Source organism: Empidonax traillii, unplaced genomic scaffold (genome assembly GCF_003031625.1).
Source record: "Empidonax traillii isolate 1590-97213 ecotype Southwest subspecies unplaced genomic scaffold, ASM303162v1 scaffold74:size2480735, whole genome shotgun sequence".
In the NCBI taxonomy this organism is placed as follows: Eukaryota; Metazoa; Chordata; class Aves; order Passeriformes; family Tyrannidae; genus Empidonax; species Empidonax traillii.
In genome coordinates, this window is record NW_020955267.1 from 1,254,231 (window position 1) to 1,281,548 (window position 27,318).

Genomic DNA, 27,318 nt, shown 5'->3' on the forward strand with positions numbered 1-27,318 from the left:
GAAAGCACAAAAAACCCCATCCATTATCATGACTTGGTGATAAAATGATTTACTTAACTGCAAAATAAATTGGACATATTTGGTATTGTAAGAAAAACTAAGCTGTTTATTAGCTCAAACAAAACAAAGTCAAGAGGGCTACTGAATTATCATCTTCTAAACTAGTGTAAACAATTCAGTACCTCTGAAAGTTTGATACCAATTATTACATAAAGTAGTGAAGTTATTCTACATTTTGTCACTACTACCTTTATTTCCACATTTCATTTCAAGAACCAACAGAAACCAACGCAATAAATACAAAAATGAGAGAAAAACATGTATTTTATTTGTTTTGAGGCAAATGGACTTCATCTCATTCAGATCAAAGAAATGGAGAGCAATTGATTTAATCAAGTTTTTAGGAATTTACAGAACAACCACCCTCATGCTTATCACACCAGTAAACGACTGACTTTCCTATGTGAAAACCCTCTTCCTTTAGACTTGATACAATTTTTTACTGCCCACTACCACACTTGACTCTTTGCTTGTCAAAATGTCACATTACCTATGTAAACGTGTTTTATGTGTAAACTTCAACAAGTAAATGGGAAAGCCTACTAATTTAACCACCAAAAAAAAATTAGGTATTAACTAAATATTAAATTAATTGCATCATATGTCATGTAATACTGTTTCAAAAAGAACTACAGCCTGTGGAATTCATAATAAAAAAGATGCAGAAACAAAAAGCAGATGTGCAGTGTCATGCATTAGTGTAATAACATTATAAGGCAATAGTAAAAAAGGTGAATTTTCCTTTAAGCATACTTGCCAAGACAAAAATCAAGGCTGTACTCTTAGTCAGTTCATTTGGGTAGTGTAGGATTTCTTCTTAGTTGAAACTAGAACTGTTTTTTTTTCTTGAGCATATTCACCTGTTAACTGTGTTTGACAATACATTTTTGTCAAAATTCATGTGGATTTAAATTTCCTTTAACAACAGATTTTATACTTTTTCAGTTCAAATTTTCTATGTTGAAATAAAGAAAAACTCTGTTTCCAAAGAATCAAATAGAGTAAATGACAAGAAATATTTGAAATGAAATACCCCTAAAATAAACAATACATGAACAGTAATATCTCTGCAGGCAATAAAAATTCATCAGCCTAAGTCAAAAGACTGAGTTAATACCATTTTTATATGTTTTTTGTTGGTGCTTTGTTCACTCCATGCTCAAACTGAGTAAGCAAAAGTAATCATGTGGCAGTCTGGAAAGCCCAACATCACCAAAGATTTCCTTTATTGTTCAATGGGTCTTTGCAGTGCTGAGTAGGATCAACCCCAACCCTTTAAAAAGAAAACTGAAATCACATCTCAAAGTTGTTGCAAATGATCTCAAAGTAACTATAATATCACAGTAATCAAAATTACTGTTCTTTTCCCTCTGCTTATAACTTAATTTACTACCTGTCATTTTTACAAACTGCAGTTCACATTAAAACATTTGCTGATAACAAAAGCTTTTCTTTGAAAACAACACTGCTTTACATCTAGTCAGGCAGCTTGTGCATATCAGAGCATTCTGTCAAGTGAGACAAGGGAAAGGGTAAAGGAGAAAAAGCTGAAATATGGCTGCAGTTTATCTGTGCCTTTAGTGCACTGCAGAATCTCAGGCAGCACTAGAGACAGCAAGTTTCTTCAGATGATCCATAAATACTTGCAAGCTGACATCATCAGTAAGAATGGGTGCTCCAGACTCCTACAAAATAAGAGAAACAAGAAGATTATGCACATTGTAAAGAAAAAGCATTTTAAGGCACAACATGTTCCACTGAACAAACATTTTATAAATTTAGAAAGACCTTAGAAGAGTACCATTATTGAAATCCTCTGACAAAAAACCAGCAGACTGTACATTTACATAAATTTTCATATGCTTATATGAATTCAGGCATAACCCACAACCACACTCTTTCATACTAATGCATACAGAAATGAGCTGCTGTATAGCAAGATTTACATCAACCAGACAAAACTCACGAGTTTTTGACAGCTGCCAAATATTAACTCACAAATTTTTAGAAGTAAATAAAATTTCAGTGGCACAGTTCCTGCATGATTCCTACCTCAGTGGAGGAGACAAAGGGGAGAGAAACAGTAATATGCAGTTGACACAACTAACAAATCAGTATCTGTCAGTGAAGCTCAGACATATCAAAATGATGGAAGGAAGAAACAAATTCACTAAGGGTCTGATTTGACACCGAGTAAAGGTCAACTGGCTTTCCCAAGAAGAGCTGGGCCAACTCTCTCCTCCTATAGCTCTGTGCCACCTAAGAGAAAGACCAAAAAGTCTGAAAGTCATGAAAAATCAGATCACAAAAGATCTGAAAAAACCTTCTGGGTGGATTCTTGCAATTTACTTTTTGACTTCAGAAGTATTTTAGGAAATCCAATAAGTTCTAAATAGTCAGTTTTTAGTTACTATTTTTGAACAAACTTACCGTCAAAATAAAACAACACTTGGCAACTCTGCAAATGTTACATAGTAGCTCTCTTAACTCTTTTGAGATCAGTCTGCCGCTATTTCCCTTTACAGATGTAAGAATTCCTATAAATCCCAACAATTCAACCATTTCAAAGGTACTAGGCACTCATATTTACAAATTAAACCAGAGCTGTCTGAACTGCTGCAAAGTCTTCCAAAACACAGACTTAAAAGTCTTAACAAGGATGCTTAGAAGCATCTTTTTGAGAATTGTGGCTTTTTGAGAACTGGCCAAAACCAGTTTTCAGTTAATGATCAAGGGACAAATCCAAGTGCAATAAGATTTCTTGGATCACAATACACATCTACTCTCAGGGAAGGCACACTGTCAGCTGATGGTAGCAAGGTGAAATTAAAGGATGCTCTACTTCCAAGCCTGTTAATGCTAAGCCTGAGCTCTCTTATTTATATAATTTATTATTTATATAATATAATAATATAATCATTTAGGTAGAAAAGACCTTTAAAGCCACTGAGTCCAACCATTAACACAGCACCACCAAACCCCCCACTAAACCATGCCTGTAAGTGCTCCATCTACATGTCTTTTAAACACCTCCAGGAATGGTGACTCCACCCATTCCCTGGGCAGCCTGTTCCAACCCTGTTGACAACTCTTCCTGTGAAGAAATTGTTCCGATCAAAACCTCCTCTGGTGCATCTTGAAGCCATCCTCTCTTCTCCTATTGCTTGCTGCCTGGGAGAAGAGATCGACCTCCACCACTCTACTACCTCCTTTCAAGTAGTTGTAGAGAGAAATAAGGTCTCGTTTGAGCCTCCTTTTCTCCAGGCTAAACAACCCCAGCTCCCTCAACCACTCCTCATAAGACTTGTGCTCCTGACCCTTCAGCAGCTGTTGCCCTTCTCTGGACATGCTCCAGCACCTCAGTGTCTTTCTCGTAGTGAGCGGACCAAAGCCGAACACGGGATTCAAGGTGTGGCCTCACCAGTGCCAAGTACTGGGCACAATCACTTCCCTGGTCACGCTGGCCACACTACTTCTGATACAGGTCAGGATACCACTGGCCTTCTTGGCCACCTGGGCACACTGTTGGCTCATGTTCAGTCACCTGTCAAACAGCACCCCCAGGTCCTTTTCTGAAAATTTCTACTGCATCTTCAATAACCAGTCACATAACAGGGATGCATTAAAACCTTACTGCTATTTTCTGAAAATGCTTTTCATACTGTTAAGGCACCTACCTACTAAAGCTTAAAGAAAATCTTTACTCAGAATATTAAAAACCAAACTAGGCAATTCATCACCTCCTGAAACATGATTTCAGTGGTGTGTGGGTGCCCTCTTCAGGTCAGTGTGGACTTTCAGTTGTGCCCAAACTAAAATTACATGAAACAATCCAGGGAGGTCATGAAAAAGCAAGAGCAAGATGCAAATCAGTTTTAAATTTTCTCCCAACAGATACATTTCTCACTTCATAATTTGTACATTATTCAACTTTGTTCACAAAAACCCCTACAAACACAAGAGCATATTATGTTGAGCACATGCACTGCAATACCACTGGGGAGATTAATACATTTCTTATGCTACCCTAGAATTCTTCTCAGCATTAAAAGAGAAAGCTGTCTTTTGTAAACTGTATTGAAGAGTCTCACCTGTCCAGCATGAATAATTTTCTTAGAGATCAGGTAAAGAATTGTTTTGTATTTGCACCTGGAACACCGCTTCACTTGCTTACTAATTAAATGAGCAGAAAATAGTTGTCCTGTACTGTGGGAAATGTGAAAATTTCCAGGCATTGTTTAGATAAAAACAAGACCTTCCAAACTACAGGATTTGTGTGTATGCTGTGGAGTAAATATAATGAAGAGAGATAGCAACAGACTGCTTGTTAGGTTAAGGACTTTGGAGGCAAGGGAATTTGGGATTTGGGTTCAAATCATGCTGGATCCAACACAGTACAGAGTTTTCAAGTATTTTCACTCTGGATCTCAGTGCTCTTCACTGCCTGAAGCTTCATTAGACCAATTCATCCTATGAAAATGTAACCCTGATAAAAAACTTACCTGACAAAGATCACTGCCAAAAGATTGTTACAGAGCTTTCTCATTCGTGACTTTACACTGTCAACCCTTCAGCAAAATACTCTGAGAGCACAGTTAATATGTAGCTTCAAGTGTCTGATGTCATTACATTTGCATGAGAAAATGACACTGCACTAGCATTTAACCCATAGCAGTGTTTCTCTTCCCACTAAAGAAGCTGAATGTGGAAGGAAAACACAGAACAGAGATGCAACATTCAAGAATAAAAGGTGCTCCAGAAAGTTTAACTTCTGAACTCTTACATAACTTCCTTCCTAAAGACAAGATTTGTAAACTGATTACTGGTCAACTGGACCACAAAAATTCTGGAAAATGTCAATACGCTGGCACTGATATATTTTCTAGTTCTTGCCCCTAACTATCTTCAACATTCATCTTCTCTATTGCAAAGTAGAGTCCTTTAGTCTTCACGTGTGGTAAGTACTCTCACTGCCAGGATTCTGAAGGTATTAATAGGGATGAGGTCTAAAGCTCTATGAGATGGGTGGCCAAGGAGATAACAATACAAGGCTGCAACACACTAACTGAAGAGGAAGCTATAAGGTGAAGGTCAAACAGCCTCACATTTTTTCAACTTCTGTAATTTTGGTTACATCAGACCAAAACTACATTTCTTTTTCAGTTTTGAAACTTGGCATTACCACTTATATGTACACAACATGTCACTTGACTTCTGAAATGGGGAAAAAGAAAATCGTGTACAAGCTTCATCAGCAGATTTGTACTTACCTGTCCCCATGCATACATATTGTTATGAGTCTGAGAGGGATTTACTTTCGAAAGCAGGAAGCGAGCCTTTAAAAAACAAAACAAAGACAATAGATTAATCTTCTCAAATAGGATATTCTTGCACTCAGAAAAAAGTTGCATGTGTATTTGAAATACATAAATTTCTATTCTTTGGAGATGTAGACACCCATCCAGAGCAGCAAATAGCACCTCTATAAATAAAGCTACTTCCTGGACTCTATAGCTATAATGCAGAACTGCTAAGAACTTCTTGACACAGCTGAAAGTAAGCTTTTGTCTTTTTCTAAGCACTGGCAAAGTAAATGTGAATATCAACAAGACATTAATGACGAAGTTTTGAAAAAATAACACAAAGAATAATTCTGGTATTGGTTCAGAGACCCACACAAGTACTGTCTTTTCTGTCCTACACACCTTAAACAAAGAATCCAAGAGTCAAAGTCAGTAGGGTAAAAATAATAATAAATAACAGGAATTCACAGATTCGAGGAAAAGCGGGTATTAAATACCTGGCTCTGTAAAAGCTTTAAGATTCAAAATGTTCACTTGCAATTTATATACATTTTAGTATAGAAATGCATGTTTACTACCAAAAAAATCTCACAACATTATCAACACCATTTCCTAGATTATATAAATACCTGGCTTCCTCCATGCTCTGTATCAATATATCTGGGCATCGGAAATCTGGAATGGAGAATTTCTTGGGCATCGTCTATTGGAGCTTGCAGCAAGTGGTGAAAATTTTCATATTCTGGCATATCTTGGTACCCCGACTTACGCCACTGAGCTATGGTCTGGGGACAGGAAAGAAGGAAGTTTATAACTGATTCACCAATCTTTCTTAGAAAATACACAGGACTCTTCTGAGGAAAATGTGACATTGCTGGCCTCTTTTCTATCACTCACCCCTTTCTGCCCTAGAACCTTCAAGTTAATTTTCAAAAGCCAAGATCTTGCAAGTAACATGGCATTAGATTTTTTTTTTTAAACTCTTAACATTTTGTGATGTCTTTCCTTTTCTGTCATCTTTTTTATGTTAAATATTTAGTTTAGAAGGTCAAAGATACTATTTACACTTCTCTATTTTGCATGTCTATGACACATTATAAATAACTAATTATACTGATATTTATCTTTCAGAGCCTGTAGCGAAACCTCCTCACTTCCTAGGAGTGAAGCTGGCTGCTCAAGCACAGCTCAGTGATACAGGCTGTTGTTAGGAAAGACTCCAGGGGGACCCTCAGCAGGCATTCCTCCCTCCTCTGCTTGGCAGTTGCTTTTAAGCTGAGGGTCTCATTCCTGACTCCTACCTGAGCTGCACAGCAGCCACACCTGTATCTGCTCCTGTATCCTACTCATCCTGACCCCCATCCGGGTACCTGACTGTCTAACTAGAACCTGGACCTGCTTCATCCCTACTGCCCACGACTACTCTGCTTGCCTTCCTCAGGTACAGTGGGGGCCAGGTGTTCAGTGGCAAGACCTCTGCCTGCCTTGCAGTGATGATCAGTTCCCTGTTCCTTTTCCCTCACAGAGCAGGCTGCCTCTGCTGCTTCCTGACAAAAACGACATAACTTTTTGCTGCTTAAGAAGCGTTGAAGTTTAAGAAATATTTTTATCAGTGCATATGAGGATATGATCCAGAACAGTATAAGCAGCAGCTCAATTCCTCCAGGGAAGCAGAGAACTAGGAAATCACAAGCATTTGTATTTAAATTACTAAGGAATGTCTATCTACCTAACTGCCAGGAGCAGTTCCATTCCTCCAGGACAGTGCAGATGAAGGGTGAATATAAAGCTGTGTTCTGACTCCCTGTCCCTGAAGAACTAATTTAAAGGTCTAAAATAAATGAGTGAAAATTTGGGGGGAAAGGGAAGGGTAGGGAACAACACTTTTAAAGGTAGGAAAAATATTGATCTAAAACAAAATCTGCACATTGAAGCTAATTAATCTTAAACTTATCATAACAAATAGGACCAAAACTAATGTCACATATCTGTGTATAGGCACGCCAAAGTACCAAACTACAAACATTAACTCTGACTCTGCTATCAGCCAAGCAGATGAGAGGGTCAAGTACTGAGGTGCACTGGAACTCGACTCCCACAGTGTAGCACTCCTACTGAAAGAGTATTTATGTAAGCAATGACAACTCTTACCTCCCCATGATAAATAAGGATTTGGAAAAAGGTGTCCATAAGGAGAATGCGATCTGGTAAAATGCTGCTGCTATCCAGAAGAACAGGCTAAGGTTTAAAAATAAACGAAAAATTACCAACTGATGCATAATTGGACAATCAGATGGCATTGCCAGCTTTTTGAATCAGTAACTGTATTTTAGGAACTTTCTCAATCATTTACTAAAACTCTGCATTTGCTCCTTTTCATGTCCCCCATCTGCAACCCACACACTCTCATTCTGAAGTTATCCAGCCTGATTCTGAATATATAACTTCATGAAAGTAATAAAAAATGTATTCAAGACCTGAAACCCCTTTCATTATTATGCACTTTTCTAGTCTTGCAAGTACCTCCATATTTACCTATAGAATGTCATTAATTTGAATTGTATTTCAATGTATAAAGATTTAGAAGTTATTTGAGTACAAGATTTGGAGGCTGTGGGTTGTTTGGAGTTTTTTTTAGTCTTATTCTTGCAGCTATTGTTACTGTGCCTATATATCCACCAATACCATATATAGTAAATACTCATGACTTATGAAATCTAATGCAATATTTAAGGTTTTAATTCACCTTTTTAAGGGTAATGACAACATATTGGCACTATATGATTTAACTGAATCAATACTATATGATTTAATTGAATCGATATTGCTAGGGATACCAAAAATATTAACCATTCCAAGAATCAAAAAAAAGTATTATTACTCATTCTACACTGAGACATCAGCTCCTGCTTAATCAGATTTCTCCTTTGCATCACCAATGTGACTACTTGTTTTTCATACATGGGAGAATGCTCTTACACCTGTGAACTTCACAAGCCACCTTATTATTTTAAACTCTACTTTTAAAAGTCCTTTTTTTTGAGCCCATAGATAGTTAAAAAAAAAAAAATCCTAACAGAAGTTAGAATTCCAACCTGCCAAGATCTTTTACTACTATGTTTGTTTCACTGTCTCTCTTTTATGTAGGAGATTATTTTGGTTGTCTCCTATCTTATACTTCTTTCAGAAGCTTCTTGGAAGATCAGTTTTTTATTTTAGGTTTATACAGAACATGCCATGACAAGGTCAGCTGGAAGGTTCTGTACCGAATCTACACATAACAGGAACCACATCAAAACCAGAAGCTTTGGATTAGGGCATTAAGATAGAGGAAATTTCATACATTTCACAAAAAAAAGCCAACTTTTCTTTCAGACTCAACAGAAAAAGTACATTTTCATTAAAACCATTTTTGTTTAAGTTTACTTTCTGGAACCACAAACATAAAAACAAAATTGCTACAGCTCTCAAAAAATAACCAAAAAAATTACCATTCCTTAGTTTAAAACATCATCTCTTTAAAAAGTGACTTCTGATCTCAAGATTTCTACATCAGAATTCTGAGATATGCCTTGTTCATTGTATGCTGTAAATTAAATGAATATTCTTTCTCATAAAATAGATTATAAACAAACACCTTTTATAACATGCAATAGCGAGGACAACAATCACTTCTTTCAAAAAAGCACCTCTTAACCTACTATGAAGTTATATTTATTTACTGATACCTCTGGAGGTCCATTGAAAGAGTAGGCATAAAGAATTGGCTGAACCATGATAAGCGACTGGGTTAGATCTTGACGCATAAAGTGATGACGATAGTATGAGCTCTCATCCGGACTGTTGTTAAAAACTTGTAAGAAAGGAGATCTTCTCAAATGAAACATAAACTGCAATACAAGAACCATTTGTTTGAACTCCCACTCCAAGATAAAAACGACAGTTGCACAAGGAGACAAATGTTTTTCACAAACTCTGAGATCAATGCCACGATAAAATTGAATTCTAACTCCTTTAACATTTCTAACTTGTATATGCAGCTCTACCAGTTTTTATATATTCTCATGACAGTAAGAGAGGTATCAGAATGGATAAACCTACAAAGCTGCTTTGAAGTAAAAGAAAAATTTAATATTCTGCAGTACTAACTGAGAAATAGTATGAAGAAATATTGTCTAATCCTTTAAGTTCTACTGTTCCTGTGAGGGAGGCTGCTGTGATGGAGCAAAGTAAGTTATAGCATGTGTACAGAAAATACAAACCACTGCAAAGTTGAACTTTGCTAGTAAAATGGAAGAAGTATATCCCCTTATAGCTGAATCAAATTTTCCACATGCTGAATCAATCTCTCCACAACATTTAACACCTTGAGACACATTAGTAGGTGGCTCAAACAGAAATATTATGGAAGTCTAAGGAGAGTCCAGAAATGATGTATCTGGAGTCATCAGAATGAAGTAATTTATCAGAACAGATTATTAGCAAAGAAACTATTTGAAGTTTAATAACCAAGGTCAAGTTCACTTCACAGGGGAGTGTTTCTTTTGTGGTCAGTATCGTGAATGATATGGGAAAGAAACAACAAAGCAAACCCATATATTTTTAACATTTCCAAATTTCTTCATTACGACTACCCTTAAAAAAGTGTCATTATATGATTTCAAATTCAGGTAAGATGAGGATTTCATTACAGGAGAAACAAAAAATATACAGAGTTAGACAAAGTTTAACTGTAAGGGCAGACAACAAAAGGGGACACAGCAGCACAGGCAACAGAAGTGATTTGCCTAATGTCACACAGCAGTCAGTAGCTGGGGGCAGGGGGTCAGTTCACTCTGATATCCACGTCTTACTTCACTCTGTACTACAGGGCCTCTTTGTTCACTGAGCATTCTCTTTTCATCACTTATACACAAACCTTCCAATAGGCAAACTCACCTGTGGGTAAAGTGAAAAGGTTTCCGAAAATCTGAAAGAGTTCGGATCATCCTTGTGATATTCTCCAAATTTCTGACACTGGAACAAAAGAAAAAATTACCAAATTCTAAATTAAGAAACATATTTGCTTGGTCATGCCACTACTGTAAGTTTGATTGTATCAGATACATGACTGGTGGTGCTTACAAATTTGTAAACAAACAGAAACCTAGCAAAAACATTTACATAAGTTCTCAACAAACAGTGATTTTCCTGCATATGCGGTTTTAATGTCTTTTTGGCTTTTTTTTTCTCTAAAATCAATAAGCAGAGCTAGATGATTAAAACACCTCCAAAGAACATGTTTAAAAGTAAATTACTGATAACTACTTACTTACAGGTAAAAAGAAAATAAATTAAAAAAAACCAAACAGAAAATTGAACTTTTGAAAATAAAAAAATTCCATATGGGTTTCTAGATACTTTGTCCTCCTTTTTTCCCCCTCCCCAAAAACATTTAATCTACAATATCATTCAAGGCAGCAGAAAGTAGAGAAAGCTTTGATTTCTGCAAATCCCATGTTATAATTTCTCTTAATTGCTGGCAATTACCACATACTGAGGAAACATTAATAAATCAACGGAAAACACACCTGCTCTTTTTTCATTTAAAATAGAGTATCTTAGTTCATTCTGCATACCCTCATGTGAAAATGAAGCATTCAGTTCATTTTTTGTTTTTAAAGAAACAAATCACTGAATACCAGTCATTTAAGAATTATGTGCCTGCAAGCAAGAAAACAATCTGACTCTTTCAATATGGTTCTTTTTACCAGGCGTATAAGTTGTCTGTCCAGCCACCTAAGCACATCAGGCCCCTCCTCTGTCTCTGCTCTGTACACTGCCAATCTAGCCATGAGAATTGCAGCAGCTTCCTGGTCAAAAGATGCAGCAATGTTTTGAATCTGGGTCTGTGCATCTGCCCAGCTGCAAAAGAAAAATACAATATTTTCATCGCAGTGATAGGAAAGATGTCCAACCCCAAAATATCCCTTCAAAATTAAGGCAAAGAAAGCAGCGTTAGCAGTTTACCAAACCGATGCTGGAGCTTCAAAAAAATCTGCTGGGTATAAACAAGCAGCCTCTCAGTTAGCCGTTCTTTAATTAGAAATGTCCCTTATTTGTACAGATGCCATGCAACAAGTGAAATAAAATATCATAAAATATAATGTCACTAATAACAGTTATTAATTTTTTAAAAAATATATAATTATGAAAGGTAAGTTACAGAAAGCACCATCCATAAAGCTTAGCACATATTCCCACACTAGCAACTTTCTTGTGCACCTTGATTGTTCTTTTCAATTTATAAGGTGAACTATTAATCCTCACCTTTTATCAGTTGCTAAGATTTTACTAATACAACTAATGTAATTTAACAACATAGTCATATCAACAGGGATATATTTTTTTCAATAAACTGAATTTTCCATTGAATTAACCAAGCAATGATCTCCTTCAGCTTAAAAGAAACGTCACTGGACATTGAAAAACGCCTTTATAATATTAAACATCACATCCTAAAATTTTGAATCAAAGAAACTGCAGGTAAGGGTTACACATGCAAAAAGAGGTATTTACATTCTCCCTGAACTGCAGCTAGCACTCTCAAGTTAACTTATGAAATGATTGTTGCCATTCCATAAGTCCAACCATCTCCTCAGTTTAAACCAATGAACTGCACTGAAAGCTTCCCCCTTATCTAAAACCACTTGGTTTTCCCATCACATCATTATACAGCCACTGCAACCTCTCAGAGAAGAAAGAGCCCACAGAACAAAAGAGGCAACTGTCTCAAAGATATGCTTATGCTTTCACCACCTGTGGCACTGTATATCCCAGAACAAGAAAATAGGTACAAAATCCATAGAGTAAAAGGCATATATATATATATCCTGATTTTTCAAAAATCATTCATCACAGGTAGAACATACTTTCTGGCAACTGTGGTCACCCTGATACGTCTCTGTCCACTGGAATGTTGGTACTGAGTCACAAACTGGATTGCACCACGTCCTCCTTGAGGAATGGGAGCATTGTGCTAAGTACAGGAGGAAAAAAAATTAAATGAAGGAGAATCTCAAGATTTTACAGTATAACTTGAAAGTATGTAACTAATTACTATAAAATCATAACATTCTTTGCAACGGGTAGCCCGAGTTATATAAATTAATTGTCTAGTGCTTTGATTATGTTGAGTATCTTTACTAAATATGGCTAATGCACTTGGAGACTGTTAAGGGATATATTGGAAGCAGTTGCTGTCTCCCCCAGATATCCTTAAAGCAACCAGTGCTCTCTCTTTCCACATACCCTTACAGAGACATTTTCCAAGGGGCCTTACAATTGCTGATTTCATTGAATTCTACTTGAACAACTGGAATTACAGGACATGAAACCTGATATTATTCAGGTCTCCAAAATTGCTGTCAAAACAAAGATTGGAATCCAAGTGTAAACTGAAATTTCAAAACTCTAGTCAGTGGAAATACAGGTTTACACACTAAATAGGAAGAGAGAAAGATAGTTGAAATCAATTTTGGCCAGTTTTAGAGCTACTAATAAAATGAGACCAAAATAAATATGCAAAAAGTAAAATGAAAAATGGCTAAAGTTCAAGTTTTCAAGCCTTTGCATAGATAACAAACCATGAAATACAACATACTAATTACAAAGAAACTACAGTCAGGTCACGCAGTTCCTGAGCTTCAAATATTTGGAAGAAGATAAAGCACGGGAAGGAGTGGTAGATTTGCTCCTCATATTTTCATCTTTCCTAGTAGTCCCTCAGGGAAACAGGAAACCAGGCTAAATGCCCCTGACACCTTTCAATGAAGCCAATCTTTACTTGGAAATACTGAGCAATTAAAGTGTAAATTAAAATGTAACATTATATAGTAATTACCTTGCAACTAAAACATCAGGGAAATACTAGAAAGCACTTTTAAATACACAGATTACAGTATTTTCATATAATGCAATTGAAATAGATTTAATAAGTAACACTCTGAAAGGAAGAATTGGAGTTAAAAAGATTATGAACTCTATCCAAAATTTGCAGAGCTCTTTGATTCCCATTATCATATTCAAGAAGAAGATTAGCTCATCATTAAGCAGTTAGGGTCCATCTCTAAACTTTGACAACACAAAATGGCAGCATCATTCGTATCCCTGCTACTGTGCTCGGGGGAACCACACAAAAATACAGGCTTCAATAGTTACATAAAATAAAATTACTGTGATTAGTAGACAAGTAGACAAATATTTATTACCTGGTTTACCACCTCAAAGTACAGTGCAAGTGTTGTAGTAGGATTAAGACCACAAATCTTCCACTGACAAGTGCCTCCTGTTCCAATCTCCTGCAGCAAGATTTTATAACACTTTTACAAACTAGAAGTATTTCCTTGTTTGTGAAATACAGCATCTATCCATTATACATAACTTCTTACAACTACTCTGTCACGAGCTTTCTCCCTGTTCAATCTGTCACCTTTTCACACACTCCTGCAAAACAACTGTTGCACTGGTTGTCGGAAGAATAATAATGCAAAAAAGAGATTGTTGTTTTAAAAGATTAAAGCATTAGAAAGACAAGGAGCTGGCATTAGAAAAAAAATTAAAAAGCAGGTCAGAAACAGGAAAAAGTACCAGACTTTGCTTAAACAGCCCCAAGATAAGAGGTAAGAAGCACATGTAAGTGGAAAGACTCTTCTAAGGCATAGCAGTAAAATGTAGAGAGCTTACGTAGTATATTGTACATGTTTACATAGTCTCTAATAACTAGCGAGCTAACGGTACACAGATAGTGACCTATTTCAACTGACAATTCTTTTTTGGCATCAAAGGAACATAAATATCCAGAAAAGCCCATTAAAATAATTCATTAACCATAATGGACACAGTGAAACTGAATAAAACATTCAAGGAAAATTATGCTGGCAATACTCTCGCTGTGCTTGTATTCATTTAAAAGCATTATGGCTACAGGAATTGTATAGTTCCCACTGAAATGAGCCGCATGCATCCTCATTTTATTTGTATGTTTTACCTCAAAATTTTTAATTCGGATAATTTCAACAAAAAGGTGTTTAGAATATAAATTATATAATTGCAAGGCAAAAGAATGACAGAACAGACATGAATTCAAAACTGAATTTCCTATTACACCCTATGAAATAGATGTGTAGTTTAAATAGGATGATATACATTTAATTGGGTTTTTGGGGGGTTAACTTTTATTGTAATATATGTGGTCCCTTCGGCAATGAAACAATAAAATCTGTACCAGATCACTAAGAAAAAAAACACTGATTATACTGAGATTTTTAATTCACAAAGATGCAACTATAAATACAAGGAAAAATTAATGAATGAAAAATGTTTGATTAAAGCAGGCCATTTGTGAGCATTTTCATACTGGAAAGTGCTCTATTATGCAGATTGTTAGGAACAAAAATGAGACTTCTCAAATGTAAGAGATTTGGTTACTTGCATGAATTGTTTTTTATTAGTAACCAAATGTTAACAATATTATCTGATAAGAAAATAAGCGATGATTTAATATAATTTAAAGGAGTTACTTCAGGAGCCTGCAATAGTTACATCTTCCAATAAATTAAATGTGCATTTGGTGAAACAGCTACAGAAATGGGAAGGCAGAATAAAGATAAAGGGGATGTTTGCACAGTCTTGTACCCTCCTGTTCTCTCAAGTCTTTCTAAAAACTGTATTTTTATGGTTCACTTTGGATAAAAGGACATAGCTCTAATTTTAACAATAGGTTTCTGCTACATCAGGGTGTAAGTTCTGCATAATAATTTTACAGCAACCAAATCCAAACAATCTAAACAACAGGACAAATCTAAACAAGGAACAAGAAATCTGCAAGGTTTAATACAACTTGAATGTGATCTAGCAATGACTGCAAGCTTGCACGTATTGAATTTAAAAATGGTAAAAATTGAGCACTATTTGTTCCATTTATGGAAAAGTTTCAGCCTCTCTTCAAATCCAGAAATCTTAAATCCTACTTTTCCATAGTAGGATACTACCCTCATTTTCAGCAAAGTTTACTTACATTTTCTGAGACACAAGGTCCTTTAGAGTTGAGAGAGACACAGGGTCCAATTGCTCCAGAAATCTTTACCTCTCTTGAAGTCTTCATATTTAGAATAAAAACATACGTTAACATGCCATGGTAAAGAATTCACTCATTTTATCATTAGATAATTAAAACCTCAATGCATATCAGATTATTGATACCTTTAGCAAAGGGTTTACATACAACAATGTTTAGAGAAACTTTCCGTGTGCTTGCTTTCTACACTTAATTACCTTTGTTTTCTGTACCAATCAGTACACCTGAAATAACAGCATGAATATAAATTAAAATGTGGAGAAGAGCTGTTTAATTTATGAACTTGAGACCCTACAAAGTCTACTGGGTAATGTCTCTTTTCTAACCAAGAGATTAAAATATTCACAAGATAAGATTAAAACTGAAGAATGGTAAGATAAGCCTACACATATCCCACAGTGCATTTATATTCTATCTCCTAGACATACATAGCTAAAGGCAAGATCCAGTTATTTATATTCTTCCAATGTCATTTTCCTGTTTGAAGTGATTTGTACACCTCTCTAGAACTGGGGCTTCCTTTTGACATTTTCCAGGATCTTCCAACAAAATTCAAAAGAAAATGTATACAAAAAAAAGAGGGTTCAACTATTTGTCCTAGTAAAACAGAATTTTACCAATAATGAAAGTAACTCCATATTCTTCTACAAGGCAGGATTCAGTAATTTGCAAGAAATATCATGAAGACAGTACCTTCACCTATAGCACATTCAGCTCTAAGCTTCTCAGACGGGTGGAGGTGGAAATGACCATTGTTTAAGTGCCAAAATGGATTCTGATAAGGATGGAAAATGAAAGGAAATCTGACCTAACTAACAGAGAAGCTGGACCAAAACCCAAGAAACACTCACTACTGATATCAAAATCGAAGCACACGGCATTCTGAGTTTCTAACAGAGACGTTTACTTTAGTTTAGTCTCTCTTTTAGCTGTCACTGAATGCAGGGTGAGAAGGAATTACCACTATACCTAACTCACATTTACAGAATCACAGAACTACAAAAAGATAGCTAGGCAGTAACAGCGATATCCAAGCCGACCTTAACACATCTGTTTAGCATGTTCCTAAAAATTCCTTTAAAGGGCAAAGATTCCAGTTTATAGCCATCCTATTCCAGAGTTTCACAAACATACTGAATTTTTGTATGCTTACCTTTATTTCTAATGTGCCACCAAATCCCATTTTAAATTGTCCTTGCATATCTTTAGTGAATACTCTCTGAAAGGTTTGTTTGAATAAGGATGTATTGAAAGAGTCTCCCATCACCATGTAGCCTCTAGACAGCAACAAAACAAACAAAATCCTTAAGTTAAAATACTTATTATGCAATAATTTAGCACATGGGATTTACATAGCTTATTTCTATTAACGCCTAAAACTAAAGACAATTCATTGTGAGGCACGTTTTTGCCTTCTTAAAATAGACTAACCTAAAATTAGTATTTTGCTACAATGTTATGGATGAAAATTTTAAGTGAGCTTCTTGCTCTATGCATCTTGAGGTCATCATGATTATAATATGTAACAAAGTCATTGGGAAAATACTATACTGGACTTCAACATTTTAGATGTCTCAAAACCCTGTCATGCAAAGTCAGCTTACTTCTAATATTTGTTATTCAAAACTATATTATCTTGTGTAGTTTACTCATTATTTCAGGCTTGTACCACTCTGAAGAGCAAGAAGAACAAGGATGGTAGGTCCTTATCTCTACTGAAACCTGCAGTTTACATATACAAGTATTGAAAAACAGAAACAGCGCATAAACTGTGTGTTTAAAAGATATCCATATCATTCAAGCCTCAAACAGATCACATCAAAAGAAAAACAACAAATCCCCTCCTTATGAAACCCACAATTGTGGTGACAAAATTGCCAGAGACTGAGAAATTCCAAAATTCCAGTACAAATAAAACCAGAACAGTACAGAGTGTGTTTGTGCCTTTTTTTTTTTTAAAAAAGGCAGCTCATTTTTTGTAAATGCTTCCTGTTAAACAATTCAAAAAAACCAAAACTTGCATCTTTATATACTACTTAAAAATGAATAGACACATACCCAGTGTAGTTGGGACAACACTTCATCTCCAGAAGACCAGTCTGATCCAATGCACATGCATATATGTCAATAACATGACCATTTGTTGCAGCCCGATTAGCCAGGGCTTCAAAATGCTAAATCCAAGATGAAAATACAGTTCATAGCAATTGACAACGTGAACTCTCCTCATTTTCATACTAAATCCCAAACTCCCAGAATTTTACTAAAACAACATTATCAGACTTTATTCATTTAAAGGTATATTTTTTGCTTCAAGTTAAAACTAAGACTGGAATTTTTAACACTTAGGGTTTTTTTCCGATAAGCTGAGAGCCGAATTCACACTAGAGAGCACAGTGGTTGCCATTTAATCTAAATTTGCTATTTAATCTAAATCTAAATCTTTATCTTTTTCTTTTCAGAATTTGCATTTAGTACTAACACAGCATCGAATTTACCATTTCAATCTCATGTGTCTATAATGACAGATGCCTGCAACTTAGTTAATTGTTTAACCTCCCATTATAATCAGTTAAGATGAATTCAAAAGGTTTTGGATGTAGTTCACCAGCCCAAAATTTCCATTTTAGATTAAATTAACTACGTCTAAACTCTACAGCCTAGCCTTCCCCCAACCACAGAGGCAGTTTTGAGCAGCTGTCTTAGAATGGTCAGCCTTACACTAGGTATAACAGTTAGTAATATAAATTTTTTTCTGACTTAAACCAGAAAAGCACTCCAAAGAACTTAAATATGACTAGAAAAGTTCTAACTCAATCTATTGAAATTTCTGAAGACATTCTTAAGACACACACCACTATTCAGAGGCAGGTAAACAAAACCACACCATCATCTCTTACCTTAGTACCCTTTTTCACATATTTTGCATTGTCTTTTTCAATGTCATGCCATGATCTTATGGGTAACTTCAATTCATCCCCTACAACCATGCCAGGTCCCTGCGTAGCTGGGCCTCCAATGAACATCATTATACGTGCACCAGTATTAGGAAAAGTACACTGTAGGAAATAAAAGACAAATAAAACCATCAGGTTTTGTTACAGATTGAACCAAATAAATAGCTGTGTGGGTAATTTATGACACTGAAAGGATTTTAACAACAACTGCACTTCTTCAAAACTTAAATCTGCCATTAATGTAAAGTCTCAATATTGCCTTATTAAAATGTGTAAATGTCCATAATATTCTATGCATATAAGGGATGATATGCATCAGATCATACTACAAATCTAACATGCATCAACTAGGAAGGTTTTTACATATTGATTGTGATAGCTTTCCTGCAAGAAAATTATCTACATATTAGCACAGCTGTAGTTAAAAGCTATTACCTCAAGGAGTCCTACAGCTATAGAAAGAGCCACTCCAGAAGAACGTAAGGGCCGTTTTCCTTGTGGAACAGGCCAAGGATCCCGTTGCAGTTCACCCAAAAGGTCAGTTAGATTCATGTCAATTTTCTGCACTGGTTGCAAAAATCTGAAGACAAATACATGGAATTAGTTTAGATTTAAAATGCTAAATGAACATTTTATCAGTTGCTTACTAACAATATAGTAGACATATACCGGTAATGTCTAATTCTAGATTCTAGTCTGGATTCAGAGCAATGTCTCTGCCTCATCAAGATGAAGCCATTTGGAATTACTACATACACACTCAGCTTGAGAAGTTCAGCACAGAGCTTGTAAAACTAAAACTTCCTGACTTAGAGATACCATCACTATCCAGAAAGAACCTTACTTAGTCAAAAGAGCAGGCAACACTTTCCAGGACACCAGCCAAATTATTATTAAGTATCATTATTTATGTATCCATAACATCTCCGAACAATTCTAATAATTTTACTGCTACTCATTCAGCTGATTGTTTTCATTATCTTAAAATACTGGTTTTTCAGTAAATCAGTGCAGTCAAGATATGTCTCCTAGGTATTTTAAGTAGATTACCTGTTAGAAGGTGGTGGCTGCTGCACTTGAGGACCCCGACCGACTTGTGAAACAGCTACTTTCGTAAGCCCTAGCATTTCCTGTAGTCAAATGCATAAGATTTTATTACAAAATTTGTTTGCAAACTATTTCATTATCATCACGTTGATGACTTCCTTTTGTTTGCTTCAGTGAATTACCTGAAGCTGTTTTGCAGACAGGTCCTTTGTTCCTCTGAAGACATAACTTTTGGAAATTCCTTCACAGCCAAGTTCATGAACTTGCACCATTCGGCCAAAGGTAATGAGACCTACTAATGCAGTTGGTGGCAGGAGACTAAGCGACATCTGCATGGATTCCTTCAGAGCTTGCAAGTCTTCATCTTCCATGCATGTGTCCACAACATAAAGAAATATCAACGGCATCTGAGGGCCACGCTTTGAGAAACACAATTAAAATCATATGAAAAACCCTGTAATATTTTCAGGATCAAAAATGAACAAGTAAAGTACATTTTGTAAAAGTTTTAACTTTAATCATACCAATAATGTCAATGTTCTACCTAACTTAACTCCCTCTCAATTAGTAATCAGGATCTGGAACAAAACCCCTACCATAAATGAACTCCACACAAAAAGGAAATGGTTACCACAGAAGAAAGGACAAACTCCTTTCAGGATGTCATGATGGTTTTGAAGCATGTGCCAATAACAATGAACTTTTATCACTCCAAATGAACACAACAGTCACAAAGATATTCACAATGGCAAAATAATCCAAAGTGATGACATTCCACGGCATTTCACCTCATAATTTTACTTTAGATTTCACCAGTTCTATCCAAACCGATTTTGCTGTACTATGAGCAAACATCCCATTTACTTTGTATTAAAGGAGTTGGCAAAAACTACAGCTTCCATTCAGTGAATTTCCATTCCGTTCCTCTTCTTTTCATTAAAATTTGTAAGACTTCAGTGAGGATTCAGATTATGATCTACCTCACTCAAGTCTTACAAATTTGAATCCTTAAAACTTTGAGGAGAGATTACAAAATTAAAAAATATTAAAATTTAAACACTTGAATTGAATATATATTAGCTGTTGTCTCCAAACCAGTTAGCCCTAAAACTAACTACTAATCATCCAAATACAAATTTCAATTCAAATTATTAATGAGGTCAATCAACAGTCAGTCAAATTTGAACTGAAATTGCTCAAGCAACTAACACAAATTAGCCCCCCTGTAATGAAACAGACCTAACAGAAGTATCACCTTTACAACAGACCTCTTTTTCTTTCTTTTTTTTTTTTTTTAACCAGCCTTATTAGCAATCCTAACGTTCTCATAAAATGTTATGTTTTACAACTGATGGCGTAAATGTTCAGTCTACTAACAAGCACATACACACCCAGAGTCATTAAAATGCAGTGAAGAAGTAAAACTGAAATTAATTCTTTTTGCATATTGCAACGCTATGAATGTTAGAGATTTTATCTAATGATTTTACCTGTACTACATATTCAATGCTGGAGAATTGAGGCAAAAGTTCAGCTGGCTGATTCATTTCAGATATGCCAGCATAGGTAGGAGGAAACTGCAAATAAAAACACAGAAATTAGCATAAATGAAAGATTATGACTTCTACAAAAGCAAAAACATACATATGGACTATTTTGCAACAAATGTTCACTACTGCTGTTATGAAAAAAAATGAATGCAATGTCTGAGATACAGCTGCACACTGCTCTTGCCGTCAATATCCGTTTGCAACTATAATTTGAAAAATCAAGATTTTCATTTTGCCTTATAGAATATCTTCTATATGCTGAATGTTTTATTTTCTTACCTGATTTCTCTGGTAACAGAAGTTGCAAGCCCAGAGTTTTGCTCGATAATCCACTTGGCTATAAAAATGCAATAAGAAAAGTTTATATAGCATGAACAATTCATTTTCCTCCCTAAAATACATTTCTTTTAGTGTTTCAAAAACACGGTGATTTTGAAAAAGCTTCCTTCTAATATAATTTCTCCTAAATATCCATATTACAAACTCAAAATAAGTGAAGCCTTACACAGGTGTATCAGGCAAATTACTGTGTTTAGGAAGAAAGAATAGTCTTCAAGGAAAAGACGAAAAGAAGAAACTTAAAAATACTCAGCCCCTATATTAGAGACTTTCTAGATGGTTTTAGAAAATCTATTTAACTCTCCTTACCTTTGCATTTTTCATTGCTTTCTGCCTCTGTCTATTAGCTGTCAGAGTCTGGGACTACCATGAATTTACCTTATGCCCTAAAAAAACAGGTTCCAACATTACAGCTACCTCTATAATGAAAATAACGTGTTTTCTCAGTTGATAAGACTATCTCCTTTAGTCTACATTTTTATTAATATAGTTAATATAAAAAGTGCAAATTGTATCTTCATGCCACAGAGACGTCTTAACAGAGCCCTACTCATATCTTAAGGGAAAGTAAACTTCATAGTTCTCAATGTACACTTCCTGCTACCATATCTTCTCCTGTCTACAAGGGCAAAAATCTTTTTAAAATATGATCAAATCTTCAGGTAAGTCCCAGTATGCTGTAAACACAAAACATCTTTATTGCTATCAAATTATCTATACCAATTACAGGGGCTGCAAATTACTCAGCCCAAAGCACCACACAGGCCTCACAAGGTCCCCCCATACTGAGTCTCTAATCACACTTTTTAAAAAAAAAAAAAAAAAATCCAGTCATGACTTGCACACAAGATACAGGAAAAACACCCACAGCTTGCTGTAATGTCAGGCATCTGACTGACCCTTTACAACTTTGTCTTTCCATTGTTTTCTTTCCAGTCCTCAAAAAAAGATAATGCTTCTGAAAAAGTTAACTTCAGCTAAGTCTGACTTCCAGCACAATCAGCCACTGTGTTTAATACTGAAGCACAATTTTACATCTGCTTCAAAACTGTCTTTTCTCCCAGCCAGGGACAAGTCATTCATAAACCTGAATTTGGTCTACAGGATCTTTTACATCACGTCTAATCTCTCACTATCACTCAGAATCTTTCCCATGCCTATCAAACTCCAACTTAGAAATTGTCCTGTTTCTTTTCCATATTACTGTAACAGGAATGACATATGAAACACCTCCTTTGCTTCCAACCTAAACTTATCCTTTAGTTTTATCCTTAGTATTACCCTTTAGCTCAAACAGCTTTTCACCCTCTCTCATGCCTACTTCTGATGTTATCCATCTATCTGTCTATCACCTTCTGTTTTGGTAAACTAAACCAGCTACCCTGCTTTGATCTACAAATGAACTAAGGTCAGTAATAAAAATAGTTTATTTCACTTTGAAATTAAACTATATTAGGGCCCAACAGTTCAAAAGATACAGTATTGTAACTTTTTACTGCAAGTCACTTTCTAGAGGCAAAATGTTAGGAGTATACTAACTCCCAAGATGTATAGTTCCAGAAAAATAACATACCTAATCAATAATTAAGTACATTGAAAAGACTCCTTAAATGAAAGCTGTGTCTTAAGTACATATGTTACCTATGCAAATCTATGTGCAGAACCGCCTAAGATCTGTAAGTCTGAGCTGTACACTCATGTGAGGATCACTTGAACTTGCATACACCAGATCTTTTGCACAGTTCAATTAGCACTATTCTCGAGATTTTAAGGCAAAATACTGTAATAACATATGCATTAGATTTACCATAAGGGATTCAGAACGGCTCGACACGTGGTCCTACTGCACAAAACCGGCTCATACTGAATAGGAGGCAAGTCTGGTCGTTCCTTCAGTGGCGTGAAGAGCGCAGCCACTGGGACTACCATTCTTGTAGCTTCAAGACGACTTGAAGGCCAAACATTCCAGCTGAATCTAACTCCATCTCTGTCCTCATTCTGCTGGATAAATTCCAGGAAGGTAGTCATGGTCAACTTCTCTGTTTATCACTAAAATAAAAAGATAACCATTAGCAGAATGTTGAAATACAAACATTTTTAACCACTAAATATTGAATGCACTTTATAACAGTCACTATTCAAATACTGTAATTGAGTTACAATCAATAAAATACTAAGTAGTGCTTCCTAAATCCTAAAAGCAGTGTGCAGAATTCTAAGAGGAAACAAAAAAATTAAGACTTGCAGGATGCAGCAACTCCTTCAAAATAGATTATATACTGCAAGTTAAATAGTGTAAAAATACCTATCTTCTGATCACTTCTTGACTTAAGCGACAAACTCAGGCAAGGAGTGTTATAACTAAAGCAATAATTCTAGGGTTGGTCAGAGTAGAGATTATACAGTAAACTAATATAATAAAAAAAGACTTGCTTACAAAAAATACACACAGCTTTAAGGACTTTCACTAATGCATTTAGTTGTTCATTCTGTTCATTAACAAAAAATCAGACAGTCATTCTTGCAAATTGTTTTAATTCTCTAACTTATTTTAACAATGAAACAGTAGAAAGAATTTCTCCTAAGAGTACTTGTTTTATGTCTTCTGCTGTATAAAATTTTGTAGGAGTTTTCTAACCACATTTTCAGTAACTCAGGATGCTGCCTACATGCAAACATAAAGGAGTATCAACATGATATTCCACAAGAGTACTTTCCTACAGCAATGCTAGGAAATAACTTCATAAGAAATACAAGTGCCATATTCCAATACATTTTCTATCATGAAGCACTTTTCAACAATTTTTTTAATTCAAATTTACAATTTAGGGCACTGACCCAAGGCTTTCAAAATTTTCAGCTATGATTACTCAGAAGCTGGACCACTGGGAAACACAGACACATCTGAAATGCTCAACAGTACCTGTGAACATCCGGGACAGCCAGAAAGGAGTGCACTACGTCCCCTCCAAAACAAAAACCTCAGCTTTACACACAGTGTTCTTGAATACCTGTTACATGCTTCCCAATACCTTTTATAGTACATACAGCACAGTTTTTTCCAGGATTTAGGATATCTAAACTCATACTGGCTAATAATCAAGAATTTACCATAAAAGTCTACATGAACTATGTAAGAGGAAGTAAAAATGCTCCTAGGCCTCAATTTAGACTGTACTAAGTTAATGAACAGCTATTAGAAATGATGGAAACCTCCTGAACTGGGGTTTAAATCAGGAATTCTCACAAGCACACTTAATTCTTAATCCTATGGGAGACTCCTAGAAATTCTCCATTTATCAAAGCCTACCTCTATTTACCAAAATTATAATGGCATTTCTATGACAGATAAAACCTTTCCAAATTTTTTTAAATTATAGTTTAACTTGATGGTTTTATTCTAATGCTGACTTTTAAGAAAACAGATAAAATACAAAGAGAAGTACCAGTTTTCAGAGCTAATATCCTTAGGAAATAACTGCCAACATTTTAATGGGCATGTCTTACCAATACTAGGTGCAAATCTGCTCCTATCTAAACAAGTCATGGCAATTGCAACACAGGAAGCATACAGGACTTTGTGCATAAGAGCACTTCCACCATCACTTTTACTCAAATTGCTGCAACGCCATCAGGCAGGGGACAAAACTGAGAAAAAGGAGAAAATATCTGGAGGTTATAATTGCTACAGAGAGATCTGAGACAGAAGTTAATTCAGCTGAGAGAGGAAAGAACAGCCTGGTATTTGAAGAGGATCCAGAATTTAAGAAATTTCTCCCCTAACAGATTAAAATCCATCAGTGTTTTGTAAAAAAGGTGAAGGAGCATTATCCCTGAAAAATGGGGTATTGATGCAAGAATCTGCACTAGGCAACTATATCCGCTATAACCACAAACTGAATAATCTCTCCTTTAAAAAATGATCTGAGAAGACAGACTAAATTGCAATTTAAAGGTTATTTCAGTCATTCATTGGCATCGGCTACAGAGTACACCAACTCCAGCTCCAAACACTGCAATGTGAACTCACACTTTCTGTACTGGACTTCAAATTGTTTTCTCAACATTTTATTCTAGCAATGTTTGAAATGGCTTTATGCAGACATTACTTTTACCACTCAGTTACTGCTCCTTAGAGGGCAATGTACAAGCAGTGTGTAGTGACTAATAATATGCACATACATACACATATACATAAAGGACTTTTTTGATTTATTGAGTTAATACTGTTACTTTCTTAAAAGGCATGTACTTCCTATTCAGAAGGCAAAACCTGCTAGTACTTACTTTCGCCTCCATCTTTTCTTCCATTCTTTTCTTCCTTTTTAAGAGCCAATAATGCTTACCTATTTCATCATTCATCAAATGTGGACTCTTCGTCTGACAAGTTACATTCCATTTTCACAGCTATGCAGGCACATTTTCTAGGATAGCTGTGGAGAGGTACTGCATTATACAAGAACAGCACACCCTCCTGACCTACAGGCTACACAACAAACTGTGGATATCCAAATGCCACAAAATACATATTGCCCTCAGTAAACCACAGAGAAGGGATTTTCAGAAGAGCTGAAAGCAACAGTTCCCATGTTGGGATGTCACTGCTTTACCTTTGCTGCAGATTAGGATATCCAGACAAAACCAGCAGTCCTTTCTGGTTTCCCTTCTACCTCCCACTGCTACGGTTGAATGTACCTTGCATCCCTGCACCATGACAATCTGTGTCACAAAAGAAGCCACGCTTGAATTGCATAGAGAATCACTGGTTGACTATCAGCATCTTTAAACTTTATACATCCCAGGTAAATCTGTCCCAATACGGAATATCCCCAAAACAATATCCATAATTCTTTAGAAGCACCTACCAAAAAAAATCAAAGCATTTCTCCTTACAGCATTGTAAGGATGGACAAGAGTCCCTCATATGGTTATGTGTTTAAATACCACTAGATCAGTAACAGTTCACTGTGCACTTTTCTCACAAAACATCTACTTTCAGTGTATTATGGACTAACAATCTGGTAAAAGAGAAAAGTAATAAAACTTTAATTAATTTTTTAATGCCCAAATCACTCATCACGTACAAATCTATTTCAGATCCAAGGAGGAACTCAAATGCACAAGGAGAACGGCTAAGTAGTTATCTAAAGCAACTGCAAGCTGTCAGACTGACAATATTTCCACTACTCAAACACAGTCATCCTCCAAACCTGTTCTCCCAGTCCGCTTACTGAGGACTTTCTTTTTTTTTTAATAACTCAAGTATGTAATAATCCACCTAAATTAGAAAAGAAACACACACTCAAACGCAGCAGGGCTTGCATTTTGTACAGCTTTACCTACACCTCAAGGCACCCCCGCCAGCGGCACAACGACGCGGGTACAGAACAGCTTGGGCAAGGAGCACCGCGGCCGCTGCCGGAGCGAGCCGCCCTTTACCCCGGGTGCAGCGACGGCCGCGCAAAGGCCGTGCCCCGCCGGCCCTACCCGAGCTCCGGCAGCCCCGGTGAATCGTGGCGCTCTCGGCGGCCCGAGCACACCCCGGCCCGGGCGGGCGCTCCCCGCCGCACGGAAAGGGCGCCCGCACTCCCGGCCCGGGAGGCCGCGGGAACTGATGACCCGCCGCCGGCAGTACCCCCGGACCCTCAGGGCCACCGGGAGTCCCCAGATTCGTCGGGCCGCCCGGGAATCACCTACTGCCACGGTGGGGAGCTCCCACCACACTCGCTCCGGGCCCGGCAGCGAGGCCGGGTGTACCCGTACCCCGCAGCGCGGGGGGCGCGGCTGCCGCCACGGCGCCGACGAAGGACCGTCCTCCTCGCGGCACCTCCAGCACGGCCCGCTCGGGCTGGCCGCACCCTGCGCTGCACTCTCAGCCCTGCCCTGCCCACTTACCCCGCGTCCCGGCCGCCGCCGCCGCTCTCGCCGTGGCCGCTCTCGCCGCC

General features: G+C 36.6%; 1 protein-coding gene across 1 annotated transcript; it reads right to left on the reverse strand.

Annotated features, from left to right (window-relative positions):
- Positions 1-306: 306 nt before the first annotated feature.
- SEC23A (Sec23 homolog A, coat complex II component) lies at positions 307-27,318 on the reverse strand. The gene is made up of 20 exons (XM_027880724.1): positions 27,269-27,318; positions 23,181-23,422; positions 21,314-21,371; positions 20,975-21,061; positions 19,667-19,903; positions 19,488-19,567; positions 18,873-19,017; positions 18,381-18,539; positions 17,539-17,654; positions 16,634-16,757; positions 15,421-15,501; positions 13,613-13,702; positions 12,275-12,381; positions 11,114-11,267; positions 10,302-10,379; positions 9,092-9,253; positions 7,515-7,601; positions 5,993-6,148; positions 5,331-5,396; positions 307-1,745 (listed from the first exon to the last, which is right to left on the reverse strand). Exons 2-20 carry the CDS (start codon positions 23,399-23,401, stop codon positions 1,656-1,658), a joined length of 2,298 nt encoding a protein of 765 aa, XP_027736525.1. The 5' UTR covers positions 23,402-23,422; positions 27,269-27,318; the 3' UTR covers positions 307-1,655.

Coding starts and splice junctions, on each gene's coding strand:
- SEC23A (XM_027880724.1), bottom strand. CDS start 23,401: ATGACTACCTTCCTGGAATTTATCCAGCAGAATGAGGACAGAGATGGA. Junction 17,655..18,380: donor ATGTGAAAAAGGGTACTAAG/GTAAGAGATGAT, acceptor TCTTGGATTTAG/CATTTTGAAGCCCTGGCTAA. Junction 5,397..5,992: donor CAGAGCATGGAGGAAGCCAG/GTATTTATATAA, acceptor TGTTTTTTAAAG/GCTCGCTTCCTGCTTTCGAA.